Source organism: Mustela nivalis, assembly GCF_964662115.1.
Source record: "Mustela nivalis genome assembly, chromosome: 1".
Lineage (NCBI taxonomy): Eukaryota > Metazoa > Chordata > Mammalia > Carnivora > Mustelidae > Mustela > Mustela nivalis.
This window is the reverse complement of record NC_139020.1, coordinates 12,060,111-12,084,963: the sequence shown is the minus strand read 5'-3', so window position 1 is coordinate 12,084,963 and position 24,853 is coordinate 12,060,111. Positions and strand designations below refer to the sequence as shown.

Sequence of the window (24,853 nt, the reverse complement as noted above, 5' to 3'; positions counted from 1 at the left end):
GGGGCCCTCTCCAACTGGAGCTGGAATTCCCAGAATTCTTTATTAAAATATTCCCCCCAGACTTCCCTTCCAACAGCCGCTCTTATCTCTGACAGCAGGCTGGCCTCTGTCTCTCTCAGGCTGGACAGGATCAGCCCCAAACCACTCTCCAGTTTCAGAGCCGTCTCCGGGCTGACGGGAGGGGGAGGCAGTGAGGGAGTCTGGAGCTACTCACGCCTCCGCTCCCCATCGCCCCAACCCCACATGGTGCACCAAAGGTTACTTCTTCCCAAAGCCCGTGCTCCCTCTGCCTCTGGTTCACTATCATTATCTGGAATGCGGGCAGGCAGGTGTCTGATTAGCCTGAGTTTCTAGTAGCTTCTCCCTGGAAGCGGTCATTCAGGCGCTGCAGCTTCTACATTTTGCAATGATTGTCGGTTGGTTCATAAAAATCAGTTTTCCTAGAGAATTGGAAATAGTTTAAGTCGATGTAAATAGATTTTTTTAAAATAACATTTTGAAAAGAAAATAATAAATCCCTATAAATAAACTGCTTTATAATTTTTTTTAAAGATTTTATTTACTTATTTGACAGAGCACACAAGCCGGGAGGAGGGGCAAAGGGAGAGGGAGAAGCAGGCTCCCCGCTGAGCCGGGAACCCAACGTGGGGCTCGACCCCAGGACGCTGGGATCATGACCTGAGCCAAAGGCAGACACTTACCTGGCTGAGCCACCCAGGCACCCCTTTATGACTTAAAATGGTTTTAAACATGCACTTGCTGGATCAAATCCTTACAGTAACCCAGTTCAAGAAACAGGTGCATTGATAAGGTCTAATCTTTGTGCTGTTACAAAGCGGAACCCTGACACCGAGAGATGAAGGTGTGCACTCGGGTTATGCGCCTGGGCGGGAGCGAGAACCCATGTCCCTCCCTGTTTTTGTGGCGTGTGCATTCCACAATCAGATCGTACACAGAGCCCAGAGTTAACGGGTCTCTCACCGCCCACTGAAGTCATTCGTTCCAGAGTCACTCATTTTATGTGCTCAGAGACATTCTGTGACATTAGTGAATTTCTTTAGGAAACCAGAAGATGTTCCATACCCTGTTGTTTGTCATACAGAAAGTCTGGACACAGCCTCATACCTAACGCCAAGAATTTGGGTAAATGAACGATTTAATACTGTGAAATATTATATAGTCTTTAAAACAATGGTCTATAAAGTACATTTGCTGATATGGAAAACTGTTCATAATATGATCATTATTATTATTATGGCTATTGTTTAAATAATTATAGCTATAAATAAAATGCATAACAAATGGTGTGCAAGGATACATACTAAAATCTGAATAATGCTTGGATTAAAGATGACTTTATTGTCTTCATTTCATTTATCCGCATCTGCTAATTTTTCTACCGAAGTACATTTCTTGAGTACTTTGCAACAGACCGAAAGTTCTGTCACTCCCCAAATTCATGTTGAAATCATTTTCTTTTTTTTTTTAAGTAGGCTTATGCCCAGCCTGGAGCCCAGTATGGTGCTTGAACTCAAGACCTTGTGATCAAAACCTGAGCTGAAACCAAGACTCGGGCCCTTAAACAACTGAGCCACCCCCAGGCACCCCTAAAACACCCCTTTTAAAGCTTTAAGATGATTTCATCAGGAAAGCTCATCTGATTAAAGAACAAACATGCACGCTCTCACCCGAGGTAAGTATATTTAATATTATAAAAATATTTCAGTTTATTTTCAGTTTATTTTCTCCTATCATTAGCTTGCTATGTATGGTAAACTCAGTTTACCTTTCTGAGGGTAATAATAAACATATTTCATAAGCTTAGTGATGTCTACCGTTAGGGAATTTCTTTAGGAAAACAGGACAAATCATAAACCCCATTGTTTTCATATGTATTGTGTTGGGATTATTTTTCTTCCCAGAAATGTTACGTATTTCTGTTCAAACATAAATCATAATTACTATACTCTTTACTGGACAAAATCACCGAACTGCTGACCGAGGCCACCCCAAATTGTGCTCCCTCGGATCCCACCTCAATGTCCTTTTTGTTCACTTCCGTTTGACTCCCTGTCCCCTTTCCCCAGACCGCCGCCGTCCAAGCCCTCGGCTCCCCTATTCTGCTCCCACCAGACTGATCTCATCAGATGACCAGGACTCTCTATCTCTGGAGCTTGGTGAGTTTCCATCTCCATGGGCTGGAGGGATCTGCGTTTCCAAGGACTTCTAACCACGCAGCACACAAAGTAGGGTGACGTGCGCTGGCTTGCCTCGAATGGTTTACGTCTGTCATCCCGGCTTCATTGCGAAATCTCCCCCTGTCCCTCTCTAACGCGCCCTGGTTTGGACAATACATCATACAGATTCACCAATGATGGGAAAAACGGTACAAGACAGGAGCTGCTCTGGTTGGGGGCCATCGCCAGCCCTTTCTCAATGTCTTGGCTCCCCACTCTTCCTTCCCCCCAAGTAGGGACAAAAATTATTTCTTTTTCCTGCTTCTGTTACTGCCTCGCTGTTGGAAGGTCATCTAGGGATTCTCAGACCAGTGGTCTGTGTATATTTTTAAATCTGTTCTCGGCGGCTCCCCCCGAAACAGTTCAATTCAAATTCAAGTCCTCCTTCCAGAACTGGAGCAAATAAATGTGAGTCAGCCTTCTCCTTCCAGAGGAAAATCAAAAACAGGACTGGAACCAGAGTCCAAGTCCACGGATTGTCTGGCCCTGCGCTGGTTCTCTCCAGAGCCTCGTCAGGGTACATTCTGGAAGGCTCCCCTCCAGCCTGGGGAGAGAGACGGCAGGGGTTGCCTTGGAAACTGCGGGGTGGGCTGGCATCACGGGGTTTTCTGCTGGGCTTGCTCTGTGGCTGATATCCAGCCCTGACTAATTTTGGTTCTGGTTGGCTCTGGCTTGGTGAAGGGGATCCAGTAATGGGGGTCGGAGGGGAGACAGAGGAACAGGCCCAAGGAAAATGACTCCAGTAGGGCATACGTCTTTTCCCTGCAAAGCAACTCAAGCAACAACAAAAGGAATCACTCGTGTATTTTAAAGATTAATATTTTTGGAGCACCTAGGGGCCTCAGTTGGTTGAGTGTCTGATTCATGGTCTCGGCTCAGGTCTTGATCTCAGGGCCATGAGCTCAAGCCCTTCGTTGAGCTCCACGTTGGGCAAGGAGCCTGATTAAAAAAAAAAAAAAAAAGATGAATCTTCTTAATGAAATGGTGGTGACCAGAGATGCTGCTGTTAAATGAAGTGTTCACGTGCCATGTGTTAATTCTATTCAGAATTCTACGAGCTGATTCAAGAATATCTTCAAGACGCGCCACCTGCCAGCCACCTACGTCGGTCTAAGCAGCAGTCTCGGCAAAGGTGGGCAGCGCTTCCATCGTGGTCTTGGTTCTCCAAAAGGGGGAGTCATTGCCGATGTCTGTCTGATTCCGGATGCTTAGTGTGCGCCACCAGGCATGGACCCTGTTTGCCTTTTCAAGTCGATGCTTAATTAGAACAACAAAACACTTCTGATTGCTTTTACTAGATCAATGAAAGCAAGAACCTTACCAATCATTCTAGGCCAGCCTCCTCGTTAGATGGGTGAGGAAACCAAGGCTAGGAGACGGGAAGCCAGGACAAGGCTTGCTCTGATAGCTGGACCCAGACCTCCAGGCTCTAGGCTGCCCAGTCTGGGGTGCGCTTGCGGCACCCCTTTGCTACCTTCTGTGGAGTAAAATAATTGAATGCTCGAGTATATGCACACACGTGCCTAAAAACGCCCGTTTCAGGTCTGACTTAAATGGGATTTCCGAATTTACTTTAAGGTCTTGGAAGACGTATGAATCTGAATGAAACGCTTTGGATGCCTCATCCCGTAAAAAGATAATAGCATCCGTTCTTGTTTCCGGAGCAACGGATGGCATTGATACAGGCTGAGATTCCTGGGAAGTCCTGTGAGTCAGATCAGCCCAGTGACCAGAAGCGTGCTTTTTCAGGAAGGCCGACTCCTCTCACTTGACAATTCCAAAGGGCTCTGGGAAACCCCCCATTTAAGGACTGAGACAACATCGGGGGAGGGGGTTTAGTAATGAACCTGAGTCATGGAAACTCCAGAAGTGACTGTAAGAGAAAACATAATTAACTTCTCAGTGTAAAACTTGGGTCTCCTGGGGAAAATGCTCCTGTGAGTGTAGGTGTAGACAATTTCAGGAATGAAGACTGAGTAACCGAAGCTGGTGGCAATCTGGTGGGGGTTCACGGGGGTGGGGTGGGGGGTCTTGAATGTGATTTTAATTAAGGGGCTCCGTTAGGAAAGGGATTAGACTCCAGGTCGAGATGAGGGAACCCACCTGGAGAAAGGACCTCCTGCAGCCGCTCAGCCCCCGCGGGCCTGCGGGCCAGACAGGAGGCGTATTTATTTGGTGAAATGCGGCCCCTTGTGGTCAGATTAGGGGAAAATCCATCCAGCTCCAATAGGACAGTCCTAGGAACCTACTCTCAACAGGGTGTCTGGAGGCCCAGCGAACACAGCTCTGGGATTCAGAGAACTTAATAATTGTGACAAAATACCACTAATGAGGTGTTTTATTCACTCTAAACCAACACATCCCCCATCCCAGCGTGCACGGGGGTCTCCCCGGGCCAGAGGGTAGTGGCGGTGTCTTGCTGAACTTGGGTTCTGGGGCCCAGCAGACTAATGAGCTCCCCAGCAATGCCCCCGCTGTGAGTCTCCAGGGGCTGGAGAGAAAGCCCCTGCCCTCGGGTGGGCCAGGCCCGCACCATCGGACTCCGCTGCAGGGACCACAGGCCCCCGGAGAGCACTCCCCCGGAGTCCCAACTCCCTGCCGCCCCAGACACCAGCACACCAGGACAACCACTTGTCTTCGACCTCTGCAACCTCAACGGCCTGTCTACCTCAGTTCCCTGGTTATCCTCCCCCATCCCCGCCCCCAGAAAAGGGTGTCCTGAGGCAAAGCCCACTCCTCAGCACCCTCCTATCTTATCAGAGAAAGCAGCTCTTTCAGGGTTGCCTAGGACCGTGCCTGTTGGATGTTCACAGAATTAAAGCCAAGGTTTCTCCCGGCAGGATGTTTCCAGTGCCACCAATGTCCAAGTCTTCTCTCGGGAGCCGCACGTTTGAAGGCGACTTGTGATCTATGAGCGGGACTCCCCACCCGCACAGCTTGCACCCCAGGGCGGGATGTGGGGGGGGGGGCACCGCGAGTCCCCCATTTTGTTTCAGGAGCAGGGTGGTCTTTGCACAGACAGGGTTCCAGGAATTCATTGTATTAGGTTAGGGAGAAAATGTTTGATACAAAGTATTTTTAACTTTGATGTGGGAGGAGAAAGAGGGAATAGGTAAGGCAGGAGAATGATCACAGGTGGGTAATTACACATGTAAATGAGCTCAATTTGCTAATTTCCCCTTGAATTCTTATTTACATGGTTAACGGGGAGTTACAACCCCACACCAGCACTGCATTTTGGGATAGTTTCTTTTTATTCTTTTTTCTTTTTTTTTTTTTTAGAGATTTTATTTATTTGAGAAGGAGAGAGCAAGAGCACAAGCAGGGGGAGGGGCAGAGGGAGGGGGGAAGCAAACTCCCCACTGAGCACAGAGCACAGGCTGGATCCCAGTGTCCCTGGATGGGGGTCCCAGTGGAAGGCACACGCTTAATGGACTGAGCCACCCAGGCGCCCAGTTTGTTTTTATTCTCATACGTCACTTCTGAAATATTGAAAGCAATTTAGCTTGCTTTGGCATAAACATTTTTCTCATCTTTTCAGATTTTTTCAACTTACCATCACAACTGTACAAAGTAGACAGGGGATGAAAATTCTCTCTACATTTAACAGGTGAGTATTAATTACCTTCAGCATACAAGACCTGACAACGTGCTGGGCCTCTGGGGGGAAAAAAAAAAAGTTAGTCTTGCAGGAAAGTTACACACATAACTCTAGTTGAAATCAAAGGAGGCAAGAAAACATCCTTAAGTAATTTAGGAATGATGAAGTGGGAGAAATTACTTCTAAAAGAAACCAAGAAGGGCTTCCTGGAGGAAGTAACATCTCAGCAGGACCTTGAAGGACAAGTAAAAACTGTGTGTGTGTGTGTGTGTGTGTGTGTGTGTGTGTGTGTGTGTGTGTTTTAATATTTTATTTATCTGAGAGAGAGAGAGCGCGCATCATTAGCAGAGGGGCAGAGAGAGGCAGAGGGAGAAGCAGACTCCCTGCTGAGCAGGGAGCTGGACGCTGGACTCGATCCCAGAACCCCAAGATCATGACGTGAGCTGAAATAAGACATCCAACCAACGGAGCCATCCAGGCAACCCAAAACTGTATATATTTTTTAAACGGCATATGTGAGGCATAAGAGTGTTCTGACTGGCAAAAGCTTAGAGTCCCAGGTATGAGAAATGGGAGAGAGAGACGAAGCCATCCGAGGCTCAGACGCCCATAAAGCTGGAGCATGAGGGCACCCTGGTGTTTGGGTTTGACAAAAACTTGCAAACGTGCACAGAAGCAAGGTCATCATGAAGTCTCCATACCCTGTCAAAGATGAGCAGCAGCGATCAGCCACGTTGGCCACAAGACCCCCACTTGCTGTGTGGCGATTTCCCTGGCCTATCGGGAAGCAGTTCCCCAGCCCTGTGGCATTTCAGCTTTGTTTCATCCCGCGCGGCTAAGAAACACGGACAACTGAAAAGAGAATTCTAAAGGGGAGGGTGATTTTTTTTTTTTTTTTAAGATTTTATTTGTTCATTTGAGAGACACAGAGAGATCACAGCACGGGGAGAGGCCGAGGGAGAGGGAAGCAGACTCCCGCTGAGTTGGGAGCCTGTCGAGGGGCTCGATCCCAGGGCCTGGAGATCCTGACCTGAGCCAAGGCAGACCCTTAATCACCTGAACCACCCAGGTGCCCCAAGGTGGGGGGGGGGGGATTTTAAATTGTAAGTTTTGGGGATTTCAGACCAACAGGAACACTTGGTGGGAAACACTGACTGGCAGCCCTCAAGAGAGGGGTTTCGGCAAAATGTTTGCCATGGGCGACCAAAAGGCTTGTCGCCAGCGTGCACGGTTAGGGGTAGGACGGTGGTTCCGAGAGCTGGCTGGGCCGCAGGGAGGCTGCTCGTCTCCGGACAGACACCCGAGCGCGCTTGCAGGGTCAGCGCGGAGTCCGGGGCTGGAGGCGTGAGGAAGCCGCTGGGTGTCGCAGCGATCGGCGCCCCGCGGGGTGCTCAGAGCACCTGCCGAGCGGCCGCGTCCCTTCCGGCGGAGGCCACAGGACTGTGAGGATGACCGTGCGACAGATGATGGAGGGACGGACAAACGTAAAATCTGATGTGGGGGGCAGAGGGGTAAGCGCAGTAAAGTAGAGAAACGACACAAAGGAGGTGGTGGGCGGGAGAGGGAGCGCTTGCCCCAGGGCAGCCGGGGATCTGAGCACAGGGACAAAGAATGTGCAGGGACGTCACCGCACAAGGGTTCAGTTAGCTTCATTTTATAGAAAAGGGAGATGTTCCTGACTTCTAAGGCCTTTAGGGGCTAAGGCTGCTAAGACTCCAGGAGGGGATTCACCTCCCCTTAGGTATTTCACTGCTAAGAGCCAAGGAGGCATCTGGCTGCAGCTTGGGCCACAGCGAGGAGGCAGCAGCGGGCTGCCAAGCCCTGGGAATTCGGGCTGGGACTTAACTTCTCTGGGCCTCAGTTTCCGCACCTGTAAAATGGGAGGGAGGATTCCTATGAAAGAGGCTTTTGTGAGAAGCAGGTGAGCTCCCAGCTCCCAGCACAGTGCTTGGTATGTAGGAAACAATCCTTTGCGTGCTGGCTACCAAGGAGCAGAAGTCATCCCCCCCACCACCACCACCCCCCAAGCAGCGATGGGGGGGGGGAGCAGCTGTCTGTCTGTCCCCTTCAGGGAAGATCCTCGGCAGGTTTCAGAACATTTCTCTTCAAAATGGTGACCTTCTCTTACATTTGGTTTGAGAATTGTTACTCAACCAAACATACACCCGATTGTTCCAGAATTCCTGTTGCTCTGGGGAAGCCTCCAGGATTCTAAGCCCACAGCTCCTGGTAAGTGGGGGTGGGAGTCCCACGGCGGTCAGTGGGAGACTCGTGAATGTGACGACGTGTGTGGGGGAGAGCACTCAAGCTTGCGAAGTCAGCTCAGGGATTCTCACGGCCCCCCTTAGAACTCTCTCTCATTTCCTTTCTCAGCTCCCATGAGCTAGGAGGCTGGAAGGGCCCTTGAGGGCACTTTGTCCCTCTCTGCCTTAAAGTCCGATGGAGGATATCTGAAACCATGGTGCTAATTATTTAGGGGGGAAAAGTTAGGCTTACTTTAATTTTGTCCAGCTAGCACAAGTCGATCGGAGCTAACTTGAACGAAATGAGGCCAGTTCTAGTTCAAATCACAGGTGGGACGTCACCCCTCCAACCTCTCCTTTCCCGTTGCCGTCTAATTATCACAAGCATTTAGACAAGTATACACATTCTGAAGAGACTACAATTACATAGATTGACCTGACTGCCTGCCGCTGTGATCACCTGCCTCGATAAACCCCTGCCAGATAGATGGAACTCAGCTCTTATTCAACAAAATTAATGATCAGTACCCAAACAAGTCTGGGTTAGATCAAAGAGTAAATGATCTTCCCTTAGTTCAAAGCAATTGCAAATGCGTGTCTGCTGCTTCACAGGCGTGCAACCGCCCACTATTTATTCAGGAAGAACAAAAAGAGATATACAGATATATATACATAACATTGACTACTTATACAAAATTTTAAGTCATTAGCTTTCAGGTATCTGGGCTTTTTCTCCAGGCAGCGAAGAATGTTGCTGTAGGGGCACCTGGGTGGCTAGGTGGGTTAAGCCTCTGCCTTCAGCTCAGGTCATGAGCTCAGGGTCCTGGGATGGAGCCCCGCATCGGGCTCTCTGCTCAGCGGGGAGCCTGCTTCCCCCTCCCCCTGCCTCTCTGCCTACTTGTGATTTCTGTCTGTCAAATAAATAAAATCTTTAAAAAAGAAAAAAAAAAGAATGTGGCTGTAATCACTAAAGTCTTAAGATACAGTGTTTCAATTTAGATTTATTAAATGAAAAGACATTAGGACGGAATCTTCTGGGTGACAAAAGGAGAATTCATTTTCCTTCCCTTAAACTTTAAGACAAACAATATGGAAGGAGATTCAAAATACACAGTAATGTCCTGAGAAACCAGCTGGTGACGGGGTGAAGCGGGCATTTAGCACGTGCTGATTTTTCTGGTATAAACACTCCCAGCCACGGCCAACACAAAGCTACCAACAGTTTAACAACCAACTCACAAAATTCCTGACAATTTAACAGCTGGCTCTCAGATCCTGCGTGCCCTGGAGCCACACGGAGGTAACTGGTTTAAGATTTCGCTCACACCTTCCCTCTTATTCGACAAGTAAACTCAGTTGTTAAACCACTGAAAGTGTGAATTTCAAACCATATGATTGCACTTGAACAGGTTTTAAAATAAATGTTTCCTTAAAAATAAGTGTTCACTAAAAACCAGGTATTTAATAATGCAGAAACGTAGTTATGAAGTAGTTTAGGTGAAAACAGTATGTTTGGTATGGTTCCAAATTTGCATATAAAAATGACTATAAAGATATACCCCGAAAAGTGAATCATAATTCTTTTAGTTGTGAGATTATGTGCTTTTCTTCTTTGTGCCATTCCTCTATTTTTTCAAAATTTCTGCAATGTTCATATGTTGTATTTGTAACTGGAGAAAGAAGTAAATTGTAATATATATATTTTTATTATGGTGTTTCAGATTTCTCCCTTTACACTCCTAGAATCTTAAGGGGATACTACGTTGGAAGGAATCAGATCAACTCTATTCTAAACAAGGCTATAAATCACTGTCATTTCATTTTTGTGATGCTTTACTGTTTTCAAAGCACTCTCATAAGCATTACCTAATTTGATAATCTGTGATTCAGGGGAAGGTTATAGCCTCATTTTATAGACAAGGAAACAAAGGCTCAAAATGATTAAATAATGTGCTCAAGGTCACATGGATGAAGAAAGCATTTCAACTGGGATCCTGACCCAGGATTTCTGCTACCTGTGAGACCATCCCTCAAACACAAGCTGAGGGAAGTCTCGCTCACAGCTTCTTTGTTCAAGAATTTCCCACTAAATGCGTAGACCCAATTCTGCAAGGAGGCCTTCTCCTGATGCTGCCCATTTTACATGTCCAGAGCTTGACCAGAACCATCCAGACAGGGTGCATTCCATCCTGGCGTGGGTGCCACACAGAGCAATGACCGCAGTGGGCTCTCTGGCTTGGAAATTCACAAACACGATGAGAGCATTTGCTGAGGACAGACCCACACTCGGATGAAACTATAGTGTTCTATGCAGACGTGGTTAGAAGAATCTAGAAAGGCCATGTAATAGGTCCTGGTATCAGCTTCCAAAGCTTCTCCCTAAAGAACAGGGGAGTGCCCCTTTACGGGGATGGCTGACAGGACAATTTCTGGGTAGCTCTGCCTGAAGACTCTTTTGAGTCTTTTGCAACTTGGGCCGGAATGTCCGTGTCTTGCTTCAGCAACCGCATTCCTGCCCACAAGCCGTGCTTCATCAGAACTTGGCAAGCAGCAACGAGAGCACACTGTTTTTCAGTTACAAGGAACAGAAACAAGAACCCATCGCCTCGAGTCTTGTCGGTGACAGGACGTGGATACACAGGATGCGTTTTCACAGCAGCGTTCTGAGACCTCAGGCTAAAGCCAGGAAAGCCAGGCTTCCCAGCCTTTGGGGAAAGAGGAGAGGCTGGTCCAGAACTGGGGGGGGGACCCCGTCCTCTTGCAGGTGTCACAGAGCAGCACGCAGAGAGGCCAATTCCCGCCCGGAGGCCTGGAGGTGAGCGGTCCGGGAACCTGAGCAGCTCTCTGGCAGGGGCGAGAACATCCCTCAGTGACATCACGGGCAGAGGCCAAAGACGCAGACTCCGCCTTACGAAATGCAACTGTCTCCTGGGATCTCCTTCCGGGGGCTTCAGTGCAGAGCACGTGATACAAGCGTGTGAGCTTCCCATCTGCACCCAGGAGTGTTCTGTTAGCTTCACCTGAAGGACAGCCTGACAGCAAAGGCAACTGTGACTAATCCAAGTCCCACACCAGAGGCAGCCAGAGCACCTGAGCTGGGCTCATCTCTGATCCACAACAGATGCTCAGTCGGCACTTTGGATCTTAGAAATGATTTTTCACTGGTGAAATGAGCAGTTTTCAAGATGCGTGGATTGACTCGAAATCCTGCCCCAGTAGGAGCAGAGTAAAGGACTTAGGGAGCCAAACCACCTGTCTTTGGAACAGCCCTGAACGTGACCGCCGGCCTGCTGCCGCCGCACAACCAGGAAGTTGGAGGAATTCCTGCTGTTACCGCACTCGCCCACCTGCTCCGAATGAACTCGCGTGCAAGCTGTCCTGAAGCACCCGAGGGGACAGACACTGGGGACTGCCTCGAGCTGACCGAGGCGAGACGACTGTGTTGTTGCCAGCAGGGACAAGTATGTGCGGTCTCACTACCACATTCTACCTGGTCGCAGGTCTGCATGAGACAAGACCGGGGGGCTCCCTAATCTCTAATGACCAGGCCTTGCTGCCGATCTATCAAACGTAGTAACTGTAAATGAGCCAGTCAGTCCTTTGTTGGGATACCTTTAAGTATTCTCAGAAATAATTAGGGAACTCCTGAGCAGAAACTGAGCTGAGTTCCTCATACATACTGAGTACTGATGCTGTGCAGCCTCGTCGGGACCCAAAACCAGAAAGGCGCCTGGAGAAATCTGGGTTACCTGTACCGTCCTGAGCAGGCTTTCATGGCATCAGGGTTTCTGAATTCAATTATATACCGCAACTCAGTTTTGTTGCAATCAATCTTAAAATACTTTGTTTTCATCTTTAGTCTCCTCCTGATTTTAAAGATAGCACAGGCTTACTCTAAGTCTCACATTACAGAATATTGAAAATTCCCCAGAACCCCACCCTCAGAGAATGACTACTGGTCTCTTTGGCAAATACTATTCCAGATTTTGGGGGGCATATAGTAGTAAACAAACAGACCCAGAGGAATTCTACTACCATGAGACTCTATGCTGTTTGGCTCCTGTGCAAGTTTTCAAACAGTTCTGACAAGTGATTCAACTGACCGGTTTCTTCAGAGAGCTTTATGCATCCATTTTCAGAGACAGTCAGTGACACAGTGGGAGGAAAAACCCCTAAGGTTTTCGTGCCATTCAATATTAAATATTTCCCAAAGCATTAAAGGTGAATGAAAAATTTTTTAAAGGAAATGAATAATGAACTCAGTACAGAGAGAGGAGTTCAGAAGATCATGGCAGTTTCTTTTCAACACAAAAGCTACTCAATTCCAGTTTCAGCAAGTATCATAAAATGGCTTTAAAATTCAACTTCAGGAAATAACCATCTCTTTAACATTTATTATATTGTAAAGTCATACTACAATTCTTCTCACTTGATCAGTACAAGAGAATATACATACAGCCCTTTAGAACTCCTTCCATTCTAGGTGAAATGAAATGATAACCAGAATTGCTACATATGAAAGAAGTGTCCATCAGCAGGGAGTCCAGAGTGGGGGCACTTAGAAGATTTCAGCTTTTGCAACTGGCAAAGGACAATTTTGATTCAACCTCCCACAGCTTCGTTTGTAAGGCTTTCAAAACATCTTCCATCTATTGAATTAAAAAAATATTTTCAGATACACATAGATTATGATTAAAATCACACCTGATTAAAATACATATCATTAACAAAATTTATGAAAAGTTATGCATTTCTATACACACACACACACACACACATGAATTTACAGTGGAATATTATACTCCCATCGGAAAGGCTGAGATCATGCCACTTGAGACAACATGGATGGACCTACAGGCGATCAGGCTAAGTGAAATAAGTCAGGCTGAAAAAGACAAATATTAGTGATTCCACTCATAAATGGAATCTAAAAATACGAATAAATAAACAAAGAGCAGAATTAGACTTATAAGTACAGAGAATGAACTGGCGGTTCCCAGAGGGGAGGGGGGGTGTTGGGCAAAATGGGTGAAGGCCTCCAGTTATGGAACGAGTAAGCCATGGCAGGAAGAGTATAAGGACTCCAGTCAACGATATTGTAATAGTGACATAATAGGACAGACAGTAGCTATACTTGTGGTGAACAAAGCATAATGTATCAACTTGTCAAAACACTTAAGTTGTACACCTGAAACTAAAGTAATATTGTGTGCCAACTATACTCAAATTTTGTAAAAATAAAAGAAAAATAAGTTAACAACAAAAATAAGTTACGCATTATACATGAAAGTGTTTAGAGGCATACTCTGAATTTTATGTAAATAAGGCATCGCTCTCAGCCTCTAACTGAGCTTCTGTCCGCTCCTCGGTACCTTGCCTGTCTGCATTGGGACGACGTTAACATTCAAAAACACTTGCAGACTGTTTAGACCAGGAGAACTGAATCAAATGAAATATAGTTTCCTAGTTTCTGGATCTATATGGTTTTGATTGAGACATGAAACGCCTTACAATTTTTTTGATAAAGCTTTAGCGTAAGTTTGGCTAACCCCCAAAATCAACTTTATTAACGCCTGAAATAAAACAGGCGCTCTCTTACCAGGAAAGTACTAAGACCAAACCAGACGCCACTCCGAGGGTTGTCTGTGCAGGAGCGCCTGCTCACTAACAGGAAGTTGTTCATACAAAGATAGAAAAAGTACAGAACAGAATTACCTGCTTTAGAGACTTTTCTATTTCAACTCTGCTTTCGAGATTAAAAAGTTCTTTATCTTCTGACACAATTTGCTTTTCTGAGGACCCTAAAATATAACTATGGTATAGCACAGTACAAAGTTAAAATATGAAAAAGAGGCAAATATGAAATTCATGTTAGTTAATAACATGAACTCTATCTTACATTATGTATCTGTACCAAATGAACATAAAATAACGTTTTTGTTACTACTAACTTACACAGGAAGTTGTACCACCTAAAATCAAGTTTTTCTCCAAAATACCCTGGTCCAGGCATTGCTTTATATTATCCAAAATTCTAAGTATTTCATTCCTAGAACAAACTTGGTCTTTAGTTAACCGAGTAGCAAAACATTAACATAGTTCAAAATTCCTTTTGTTAAAAAAAGATTTTATTTATTTGACAGACAGAGATCACAAGTAGGCAGAAAGGCAGGCAGAGAGAGAGGAGGAAACAGGCTCCCCATGGAGCAGAGAGCCCAATGCAGGGCTCAATCCTGGGACCCCGGGACCTTGGGATCATGACCTGAGCCGAGGGCAGAGGCTTTAACCCACTGAGCCACCCAGGCGCCCCTCATAGTTCAATATTCTATAATTAAAAAGTTTAAAAAGATTCTGAAGAAGCCACTGCTTTTTTGCTTTCTGTAAGTTTTTGAGAACATGGGTACTTTCAAATTTGACTTTTAGTAAATAATATATGGAGTCAATTCTTGGTGACTTGGATTTGCCAACTTCAACAGATATCCTCCAAGTTACGTTTTGCTCAGCTCTCTCGAGTTAGGAGACGCCGCAGTGTAGAAAATATGAGACAAGAGAAGTGTTGGCGTGGAAACGAGGAATACAGGCCCCGTGTTGGTAACCCACTAAGTCTAAACAGGAAACAAGAAGGTGCTAGTATTTCTCCAAAGAACGCTGCTGAATGTGCGTTTCCTCCAAAGTCTTTCCTCGCACGCAGCCCCTTCAGCAGGTCACTTCTTTCGTCAAATAAGACCAAGCTTCCCTTGGAAGCCTTAGTGATTGTATTTCTGAAAAATGGCATGGGAGGTAAAATGGCAGCAGGCAATTACCATCCTGTTCAGGAAAGAAGGTATGAGGTGGGAAAGGACGTGGCACGGCCTAATTCACAGAACCGTAACAGGGGCGCCCGCTGGCTCCGGCCGCAGAGCCCGCGACTCTCCATCCCGGGGTCATGCGTTTGAGCCGAAACTGGGTGTAGAAATTACTTAAAAATAAAGGCTTTTTAAAAAACCCCAAAAATGTAAATAAACACTTCTAAAACCAACCAGGTTCCTTGGCATTAAAATTCTTTTCATCTTGAGGTGCCCGGATGCCTCAGTCCTTAAGCATCTGCCTTCAGCTCAGGTCATGGTCCGGGGGTCCTGGGTTTGAGCCCCGCATTGGGCTCCCTGCTCAGTGGGAAGCCTGCTTCTCCCACTTCCACTGCCCCTGCTGTGTTCCCTCTCTCGCTATGTTTCTCTGTCAAATAAATAAAATCTTTTAAAAAAAATTCTTTTCTTCTTAAACTATTCTTCTTTCCTGATGTATAAGGTTTGCAGGCATCTTTAAAGGCTTGAGGGTTACATCTTTTGCAGGATAAGTGAAAATACATTGGGGTCAAATAAGTGATTTAATTTTATGTTTCCTATTTTATGAGGCGAAAGATTTATACGATCTGAAGAGAAGGTTCATGAATTAGAAGACCACTAAGATGCCTGAAACTCTGGGGTGCCTGGGTAGCTCAGTCAGCCTTTGGCTCAGGTCATGAGCCCAGGGTCCTGGGACTGAGCCCCATGTCAGGCTCAGTGGGGAGCTTGCTTCTCCCTCTCCCTCTGTCCCCACCCCCTTGTTCATGCATTCTTTCTCTCTCCAATATATAAAATCTTTTATAAATAAGTAAATAAAAATTAAAAATAAATAAATAAAAGCTATCTGAAAACTCTTTAACTGACATCTGTCATCAGCCTCCTATCTGTCTTGTTTCCAAATGTCTACTTTTTATAGAAATCTAGAGAAAGAAGGCACTTCCTTGCATGCCTCAGAAAAAAAAAAACAGATGATTCCTTACTAGATGCAAGAAAATAAATAAAATCTTTAAAAAAGATTGTATTGGACTTTGTATATCTGCTTTTCCAGAAGACCAAAGGGACTTCCTTCCTAACCAGTTTTGAAATTCCAAATCCTTCATATTCTAGATGGCTAAAAACTTGGGAAAGGGGTGTTGGAATAAAATGGACGGCACATATTGATCCGCACAACTGCTTAAAAAATCCTCTTAAACTAAATCAATTTTTATGGAATACCGAACCTATTGTTATTCTGAAAAAAACATTCTCACAGTGACTTCTCCTTACAACTTATAATGTCTGATTTTCCAATACCAAATACATCAGGTCAAAACAAACAAAAAATCACCGGCTCTACTGTCAGAAATTATTACTTGAAAATATATTTTAACCAAACAGTGTTGATTTAGTTCTGATGTTTTCATACCAATTTTTCTGCAAACAACTTTCCAAGAAATCAGTTACAAGGTTTTCATTTATTCAGTATACTTACCTTTCAATGGCTTCCACACTGAGGCAAAACAAGTCTCTCTTGTAGTCTAGGCTCTTGGGTGTGCACCTGTACACGTAGCCAAGCCTGAGCGAGCACCCCGTGCAGGAGAGGGCCTCCAGAATGCTGCACAGAGGAAGGGCCATTGCTTTAGCCAGGGAAGGAGCAACTCGTTACCACAAAAATCCCACTGTTAAAACCCATAAACGCTTAATATTTAAGTTGCTAAAATATGTTATTCCAACCCTACTAGGTCACATGTTATGTATAAAGAAGGAAAAAAATAATAGTGAAATATTTATATTAAAAAATGTAGACAGTCACCTCCAGGCTACACTGCCTACAGCACCTAGTGACAAGGGACATGCTAAAAAGTGACAAGGGAGGATACTGATGTGGTGTTTTTCTAGAATGTAAATGTCTCCATCTGGTATTAAGAAAAATGATCTAAAAATGAAAAATAAGACAAGGATTCCACATGCCCTTTTATTGGCACACTGTCCACCAAGCCCAGCAAGCGTCATGGACGCCCGGGGACAAGGAGGGACAAGGAGGCAGATTCCTTCTGTGACGATCCGGGAAACAAGTATCTCGGGTCGGCAGGCCGTGTGTGTCTGCTACAATGACTCACCTCTACTTTTACAGCACAGAAGCAGCCACAGATAACACATAACTGAATCCACACCACATCTATGTTCCAATACAAATATACTTCCAAAATAAGTGCCTGGCCCATGGGCCATACTCTGCCCTCCCGGAAGGTCACACTGGTTGCTCAGTACTACTGATTAGGGCCCAGACTCTCCGAAGTTAGATGATAACTTATAGAAAGGAGATTATTAAGTTTGACAATTTGTAAAATCAGAAATAATTTTAGTCTGGTAGAGATACAAATGTTCTTGGCTATTAGAAAAGGTAACCTCAAAGGCTGAGGCTCTGTTGTCCTGCAGGACAGTAACTAGATTTGTTCTACAGAGACTCCTTCCCTAAACCAGCATTGGCAGGCTCCGACTCCCCAAGTAATGCGTTAAATAAATCTCTGACGTGTGCTCATCATGTATCTGTGAGGGTTGCCTTGCTTTCTTTCGTTCTTTTGTTTTTTTTTAAAGATTTTATTTATTTATTTGGCAGAGAGATAGAGAGCACAAGCAGGAGGAGCACCGGGCAGAGGGAGAAGCAGGCTCCCTGCTGAGCAGAGAGCCTGATGTGGGACTCGATCCCAGAATCCTGGGATCATGACTGCCTTTCTCTTTTTAATTATACTTTGACCTAACACTCTTCTATCCACTACAGATATGATGCACACAGACAACTCACAAATATTCTACTCGATGATCCAAGTTCTCCACATAATTGTTCCTTCATTCTAGTTATTTCTCATCTCAGGCTCTGCATATTTGACTATAATCTCCCCCACAATGTCAATTCATGTCTTCTGAAAATCTTAGAATCCAGTCACCCAAATGCCTTCTCAAGGTGACCTATCCAAACTTGCAGTTCTATAAGTATCTATAATAAATCACAGTCCCAACACCTAGCAAACTGATAACTGAAGATTTAAATCTAGGGATCATAACATAATATACATCACAAAAGATGGCTATTATTTCAAAATTCCTTTTGGTATAGTCATTTGTAATAACTACAGAGCTATTCCTGTTATCAAAAAGTGGAGCCAACCAAGACTCAAACAACATATTAGAGATTGCATTATTGTTTCCCTAAAGATACTGAGAGAGTTTTTTAACTATTGCAGCTACATATGGAACAAAGAACAAAATGCCCAATAAATGATAAGTCCCTACTGGTGATATAATTAGCTAGACAATATGCCACTGACCATATATTAAGCTCCTATATGTTTTTATATTTTTTAAAATATTATATATTTTTTAATAGTTCAAATTTATAGTTATTCTTTTATTTTATATTTCTTAGTAAAGCCCAGGAGGGAACCCTATCCATACTGCCAAGAGTGAACAGGAAGATGTCCATACTACATCTTGAACTTCGTCACCTCTGTGTGGCTGCATACACAATTACCAAGATTGTGAACAAACATATAATGCAGGTGTAATCACCAAAAAGGATCCTTAAATAAACCTAAAATACAAAACACACTCATCAACAGATAACAGTGTCTTATCCCAGATTACCCAAATCAAAAAACAGCACTGAGGAATACACACGCAAACCCGCTCACACCTCCAGAGTGACCTTGTGAGAAACAACGGAGAGAGCAGCACAGTTCCTGCAACGTCCTTCTGCTTTTCCCACTGGCCAGGATTTGGCCAGAACTCAGCCTTAACACTGAACAATACTGAGAAAGCAGTGCCAGAAATCCTAGGGTGATTTCAAAGAAAATGAGTTTTCGAAGAAAAGAGTGAGCATGTAAGAACCTTAACGAATGACAGAAAAAACCCAGGAAACGGCGCTAACTTCACGACACGTTTCTAAAACCCACGAGTGCCCTTGTTGGCCAGCTGCGGAATGGCTCAGGTGGCTATCCAGTCAGACAGGCCTATCAAAAACTTATGAGCATCTCAAGGCAATATGGTAGGTATTTCCCCAAGTGCAGAATATGGGACCCTAGTGAATGTCTTGAATTTAAATTTATGTGGCAAAAGTGATGGGTTCGGGTGACACAAGTAAACAGGACTAAATAACAATGGCTCACAGAGTAGGAGCCAACTCCCCTTTTCAGTTCCCTATCAATCCCAATTATAAAAAGAAAGTCTCAGTCCAGGGCTAGAAAATCTTTTTTTTTTTAAGATTTTATTTATTTATTTGTCAGAGAGAGAGAGAGAGCGCGAGCACATGCAGACAGAATGGCAGGAAGAGACAGAGAGAGAAGCAGGCTCCCTGCTGAGTAAGGAGCCCGATGTGGGACTCCATCCCAGGATGCTGGGATCATGACCTGAGCCGAAGGCAGCCACTTAACCAACTGAGCCACACAGGCGTCCCTCCCCAGGGCTAGGAAATCTTTAACAAGAATCTCACAGCTGCAGATCTCTTAACAGTGAGAATCCAGACCTCAGGCTCAGAACCAGTCAGGTGATAGCATCTCTGCTGGAGTTTAATAACAATTTGTTTTCACTGTGGTTAATTTCTAGTTCACGCAAATGATATGACAGTAATATATCAGATTCCTTTTGAAATAAATTTAAATAAAAATCTGGAGTCAATATAATGAAAGATATTAAGTACACGATAGCAAAGCTAGTATGTGATATGGCAAAAATGGTGACAGTGGCATCAAAAGACTGAAATTGGAAGGAAAGAAAAAAGAACACTTTCCAAGAAGGAAGGAGAGACAGGCACCTGGTGGCTCAGTTGGTTAAGCAGCTGCCTTCGGCTCAGGTCATGATCCTGGAGTCCTGGGATCGAGTCCCGCATCAGGCTCCCAGCCCCACAGGGAGTCTGCTTCTCCCTCTGACTTTCTCCCCTCTCGTGTGCGCTCGCTCTCTCTCTCAAATAAATAAATAAAATCTTAAAAAAAAAAAAAAAAAGAATGAAGGAGAGACACGGGCACCATCCTAGCTCTACTAAACAGTCTTATGGTTTAAGCAAACTTCTAATCTTGCCAGGTCTTTCTTTATCTACAGAATGAGAAATGATCTAAGGCTGGTTTTCCAGACTGAGGTCCCCTGTGTCCCCGCAACACCATTTCCGTCACATCCACATACTACCTGTACTGTTATTAATTTAATTCTCCTTAAAGAGGGTATGTATGTATGTATTTATTTATTTATTTAAAGATTTTATTTATTTATTTGAGAGAGAGAGAATGAGAGAGAGAGAGAGCATGAGAAGTGGGAGGTTCAGCGGGAGAAGCAGACTCTCCGCCGAGCTGGGAGCCCGATGCGGGACTCGATCCCAGGACTCCAGGACCATGACCTGAGCCGAAGGCAGTCGCCCAACCAACTGAGCCACCCAGGCGCCCCAAGAGGGTAATTTTTTAAATTGAAATACACTTTATTTGAATAGGACCCTCCGGCATTACTTTAAAATGAAAAACGAGTATTTTTAAATATACACTAAAACAAATACATGGTTATTAATTTCCATTTAGTTGTTTGTATACCCCCTAAAGTTACTTAAGACAGATCAGTTAAGACACACTTTGGGCAACAATTACACAGGCAGAGCCTTCTATTCAATTTACTGAGGATGCAGCTTGTAGCAGTGGGTGGTGGGTATGCCAAGATGGTGATCCCTTCAACCTCTGCAGCTGCAGCATGGGCCCTGGACTGCTGCAGCCCCCGTGCTGGTTGCTTCTGGCCTCGTGCAGCCTTGTCTGTTTACCTCAGCAGGCCACATGTCCACGCGTGTGAGTGTGATGCCAGCATTTTCTATAGGTAACATAACATTAAGGAAAAGTAGGTAGCATTGGTCTAAGGCACCCTTTAGCTGGGATTTTATGATACAGATAATTTCTTTTTCTACTTTTATTTTTAATTTGCTTTAGCACTAAGCCCAAAGACCCAGAAGAGAGTCACAATGTGACTTTAGAAATTCAGAAACTCTTTCATCACAATATCTAAAAATGACCACCATCACTCAAAAATTCTTACATTAAAATGACTGATTCTATATTGATCACCATGAAGAAAGTTATATCCCAACTACTCTTACTGATAATGACCTTATTAAAGATTTTTAGTTGAAAAATAAACATTTTCTCGAATACATATATTCACACAAATAATAGCCTTACTCACCAACCATTTTCATTTTTACGTTTGGATAGTATCTGTTCCTTATCCACAGAAACATTACAGGAAACACCTAGAGCAAAGTAACAATAACGTATTAATGTGGTTTGCTATAATACACCTGCAGATATTTAAAGAAACTCTAACTCAATTTTTACTTTAGCACTCAGAGAACCAGAAAAAATGAGAGCCCAGAGTCACATATAAACAAAGGTGGTTCAAAACTAAATGTACATGGGGCGCCTGGGTGGCTCAGTGGGTTAAGCTGCTGCCTTCGGCTCGGGTCATGATCTCAGGGTCCTGGGATCGAGCCCCACATCGGGCTCTCTGCTCTGTGGGGAGCCTGCTTCCTCCTCTCTGCCTACCTCTCTGCCTACTTGTGATCTCTGTCAAATAAATAAATAAAATCTTTAAAAAAAAAAACTAAATGTACAGAGGTCTTCTGGAAAAAAGATGGCAGAATGAGAGTTACTTCTTTCTCTTCCCTGAAAACCACAGACATTAATAGAAGGAGTAAAATTAGCAGGGAAAATTCAACAGCCAGTAAAACCTGAAACAATTAGAACCTCAATCACAGATTTGGCAGAATACCTGCAAGGTATAATAAAAGTGGGAAAACCCCCAGAAAGATGCTAAAAGCCCAGGTTTCAGATGCAGAGTTCTTAGGGACATGGACAAAAATCTTTTAATTAGACTATGTCTTGGATGGGGTCACACTTGACCCCAGAAGCAGGGAACATTTCCAGAGGATCCAGGTCCAGGATGCACTAAAGGAAGGGATAGGGGATGGAGGGAAATGAAGAAGGGACATCACACCTAAAATGTCCACACTAACCTCAGGGCCTTTGCACTAGCTTCTCTCTGGCTGGAAAAAGCAAAGAGCATGACCCCAGAATTGTACATGTAGTCAGGTTGCCATTCATATACAGAGAGAACAGAAAGACATTTCCAACCATTCAAACTTGAAGTTTTCTTGGGGACTGGGGTGGGGGTGAAGAGTGTCTACTGATGATAATGAAATAAACAACTCAGAAATGAGAAAGCTACTAATAAAGTTCCTTATATTAATAAGAGTCTTGGAGTTAAAAAAACAAATTCATACAAGAAGGTATATTAAGGTTCAACGACCATGCTATGGCTACAGAACAGAGTAAGTGTTATAAACCTTGACAAACTAAAAATAATCAAACTAACTCAAACCGAGGCAGGAGGGAATAGAAATTAACCAAAGAATTCATTTCTTTTTTTTTAAGATTTTATTTATTTGACAGAGAGAGAGGGAGATCACAAGTAGGCAGAGAGACAGGCAGAGAGAGAGGGAGAAGCAGGCTCCCCGCCAAGCAGAGTGCCCGATGCGGGGCTCGATCCCAGGACCCTGAGATCATGACCCGAGCCGAAGGCAGGGGCTTAACCCACTGAGCCACCCAGGCGCCCCAAAGAATTCATTTCTTTATCTTTCACAGCAGCATTGATGAAGAGGGGGAGTAAATCGAATTATCTAAAGCTGATAAGTTTTTAAAGTTTTTTTTTTTAAAGATTTTATTTATTTGAGAGAGAGAGCATAAAAGGGGCGAGGGGCAGAGGGAGAAGCCAGCTCCATGATGAGCAGAGGGCCTGACGTGGGACTTGATCCTGGGACTCCAGGATCATGACCTGAGCCGAAGGCAGTTGCTTAACAAACTGAGCCACCCAGATGCCCCAAGTTTTCAAAAATTTAAAAACTGATGCAAAGTAAATGTGTTCATATATATATTTTTTTTTAAAAAAAGGAAAAAAAAAAGCATGTGGCAAATGATAGAAGAGAGACTGTAAAAACAGAAAGTACAAATAAAATGAAAGGTTAAACACCAAATGTATTATTTCTTACCTACTAAGAAAAAGAGATTCTCCTACAGTATCAAAAATCTCAACCCAAGTACACACTGTTCTAATGGTAGCAACTCTGGAAACAATTTAGACCTCCAACAACAGACACAGATTGGGAGGATTAATAGTATCTCCATGGTGAATTTCTTCCAAATATTTATAGAATTCAGACATAAACCTGATCTTGAAAACCACAAGTCCAAAAAGAATAGCCATTTTTACAGCCCTTCAGAAAAATACATGTGAACCACTCCCTTAAGTAAACACTATGAAATCAACAAAGCAGAGAAACATAGAGGTAACTGGCTATGTTCCCTCTAGAAGCTAGATTTCAAGCCACCTTCTTGACTTGTTTACAATTAACTCCTTCCTCTCCAGTTCTGAAGAGACTGTTAGTGGTTTTATTACAAATTTCCTTAAAAAAAAAATTCTGATAGTAATGTGTTCTGACAACTCTAACACAACTAAGATGATAAAAAAAACCAATCCTGACCTCCTCCTGCAGGCCTAAATAAACCATTAGCATATTATTGACGAATTAACAGCTAGGTAATTTCTGTGGGGAGTAATAGAGTGGCAACATCCCAAATGCTTACAGTTTAGGTCACTTTTTACTGTACAATGCTCACAAAGATGCCGATTGAATCGCTGCTCTTCTGGGCTGGCGGAATCCCAGAAAAGGACCCCTCATTCGTGAGCCCAAGGTGCAGGGGTGGCCCTCCTCCTCCCTTTGTCCTGGGACAGCTCACCTTCTAAGATTTTTCTGCTTTTAAAAACCCTGGGCGGCCCCAAACCAGCCGCCTCCCCTTCCCCTCCCGGGCCGTGCGGGTGCGGCGCAAGCCCTTCCCCACCCCCTCACCCCCACCCCGACTGACAGCGCAGCAGGATGCAGTTGGTGTCCTCCTGGCTCGTCACCCAGCTCAGCGAGTCGCCCAGCGGCCGCCTGCAGCCGGAGCACAGAAACACCAGCGGCCTGTCCTCCTCCTCGGCGGGTTCCGCGGCCTCCTCGCGCCGCGTCCGCTCTGCACAGGCCACCGACGCGTCCGCGCTCACGGAGTTCCACGTGCTTGCCCACTTCTGCAGCAGCTGGTGACGGCTCGAGTCTTCCGAGAGCCGCCTGCCCAACAGAGAGGAGTCGCTGCACTTGCCCTTGTCACCGCCACACGTACAGCTTGCAGAAGAGCATCCCTTGCAACAATTGGAAGGCCGAGCGCCCGCCATTCCTCCAAATCGCCCGCGTCGCGGAGCGCCACGGGAAATGCGCGCCTGCGTCTGCGCGGGGCGGGAGCAAGGAGGCGGAGGCCAGACGGGGGGGTGGGGCCTTAGGGGGCGGTGCCTGGGAGAGAAGACATGGCGGGCAACCTGCTAGTGCGCATGCTCTTTGGCGGGCTGAGCCGCGCCGGTAGGTCTCTGGCGCTGTCAGATTTTCCATCTTTAGGAAATTGAAGCTGCCGGAGATGAGGCGGCCAGTCTACGTGGGGAGCGGTATTGAGCCCCTTTCCTAGTTACTAAAGTGAATACGCCGCCTCACACACCACCCAGGGAAGAGGAGTTGGGGAACACATCTGCTTTCTACAGCTTCGTTCCCCCTCCTCCAGGGTGCAGCCCCTCAAATCTCAGCGCGCCCGGGGGTCACCAGGAAGCTGGTGGAAACAGATTTCTCGGCCCTGTCCTCCCAAATCCAGCCGAGGGGTCGGGTGGGCCGCGACGCAGTCACCATGAAGCAAACTGCGGAGAGTCTCTTTGCTCTCCCGGGCTCTGATTCTTCGTGGATTAATTGGGTCAGTACCGCACCGGGTTCTTTACGAGGATCCAGTGAGACGATGGGCTTGGAATGCTCTAAAGTGCCGCGTCTGCGTCCATTAGCCTGCACGGAGTGGGGGGGGGGGGGGCTGCCTTCTC

At 45.2% G+C, this 24,853-nt stretch overlaps 1 protein-coding gene across 2 annotated transcripts; it reads right to left on the bottom strand.

The window, feature by feature from the left end:
* Positions 1 to 9,062: 9,062 nt before the first annotated feature.
* Positions 9,063 to 24,216, bottom strand: MIS18A (MIS18 kinetochore protein A). Of its 2 annotated transcripts, none has more exons than XM_082745154.1 (5): positions 23,827 to 24,216; positions 21,092 to 21,158; positions 16,374 to 16,496; positions 13,797 to 13,893; positions 9,063 to 12,730 (listed from the first exon to the last, which is right to left on the bottom strand). In XM_082745154.1, the coding sequence occupies exons 1-5, from the start codon at positions 24,170 to 24,172 to the stop codon at positions 12,650 to 12,652; spliced, it is 714 nt and encodes a 237-aa protein (XP_082601280.1). In that variant the 5' UTR covers positions 24,173 to 24,216; the 3' UTR covers positions 9,063 to 12,649. The 2 variants fall into 2 exon arrangements, with proteins under 2 accessions (XP_082601280.1, XP_082601281.1); XM_082745155.1 differs by lacking the exon at positions 13,797 to 13,893 and adding an exon at positions 13,681 to 13,745 and having other exon boundaries at positions 12,447 to 12,730; positions 23,827 to 24,208.
* Between the last annotated feature and the right edge of the window lie 637 nt (positions 24,217 to 24,853).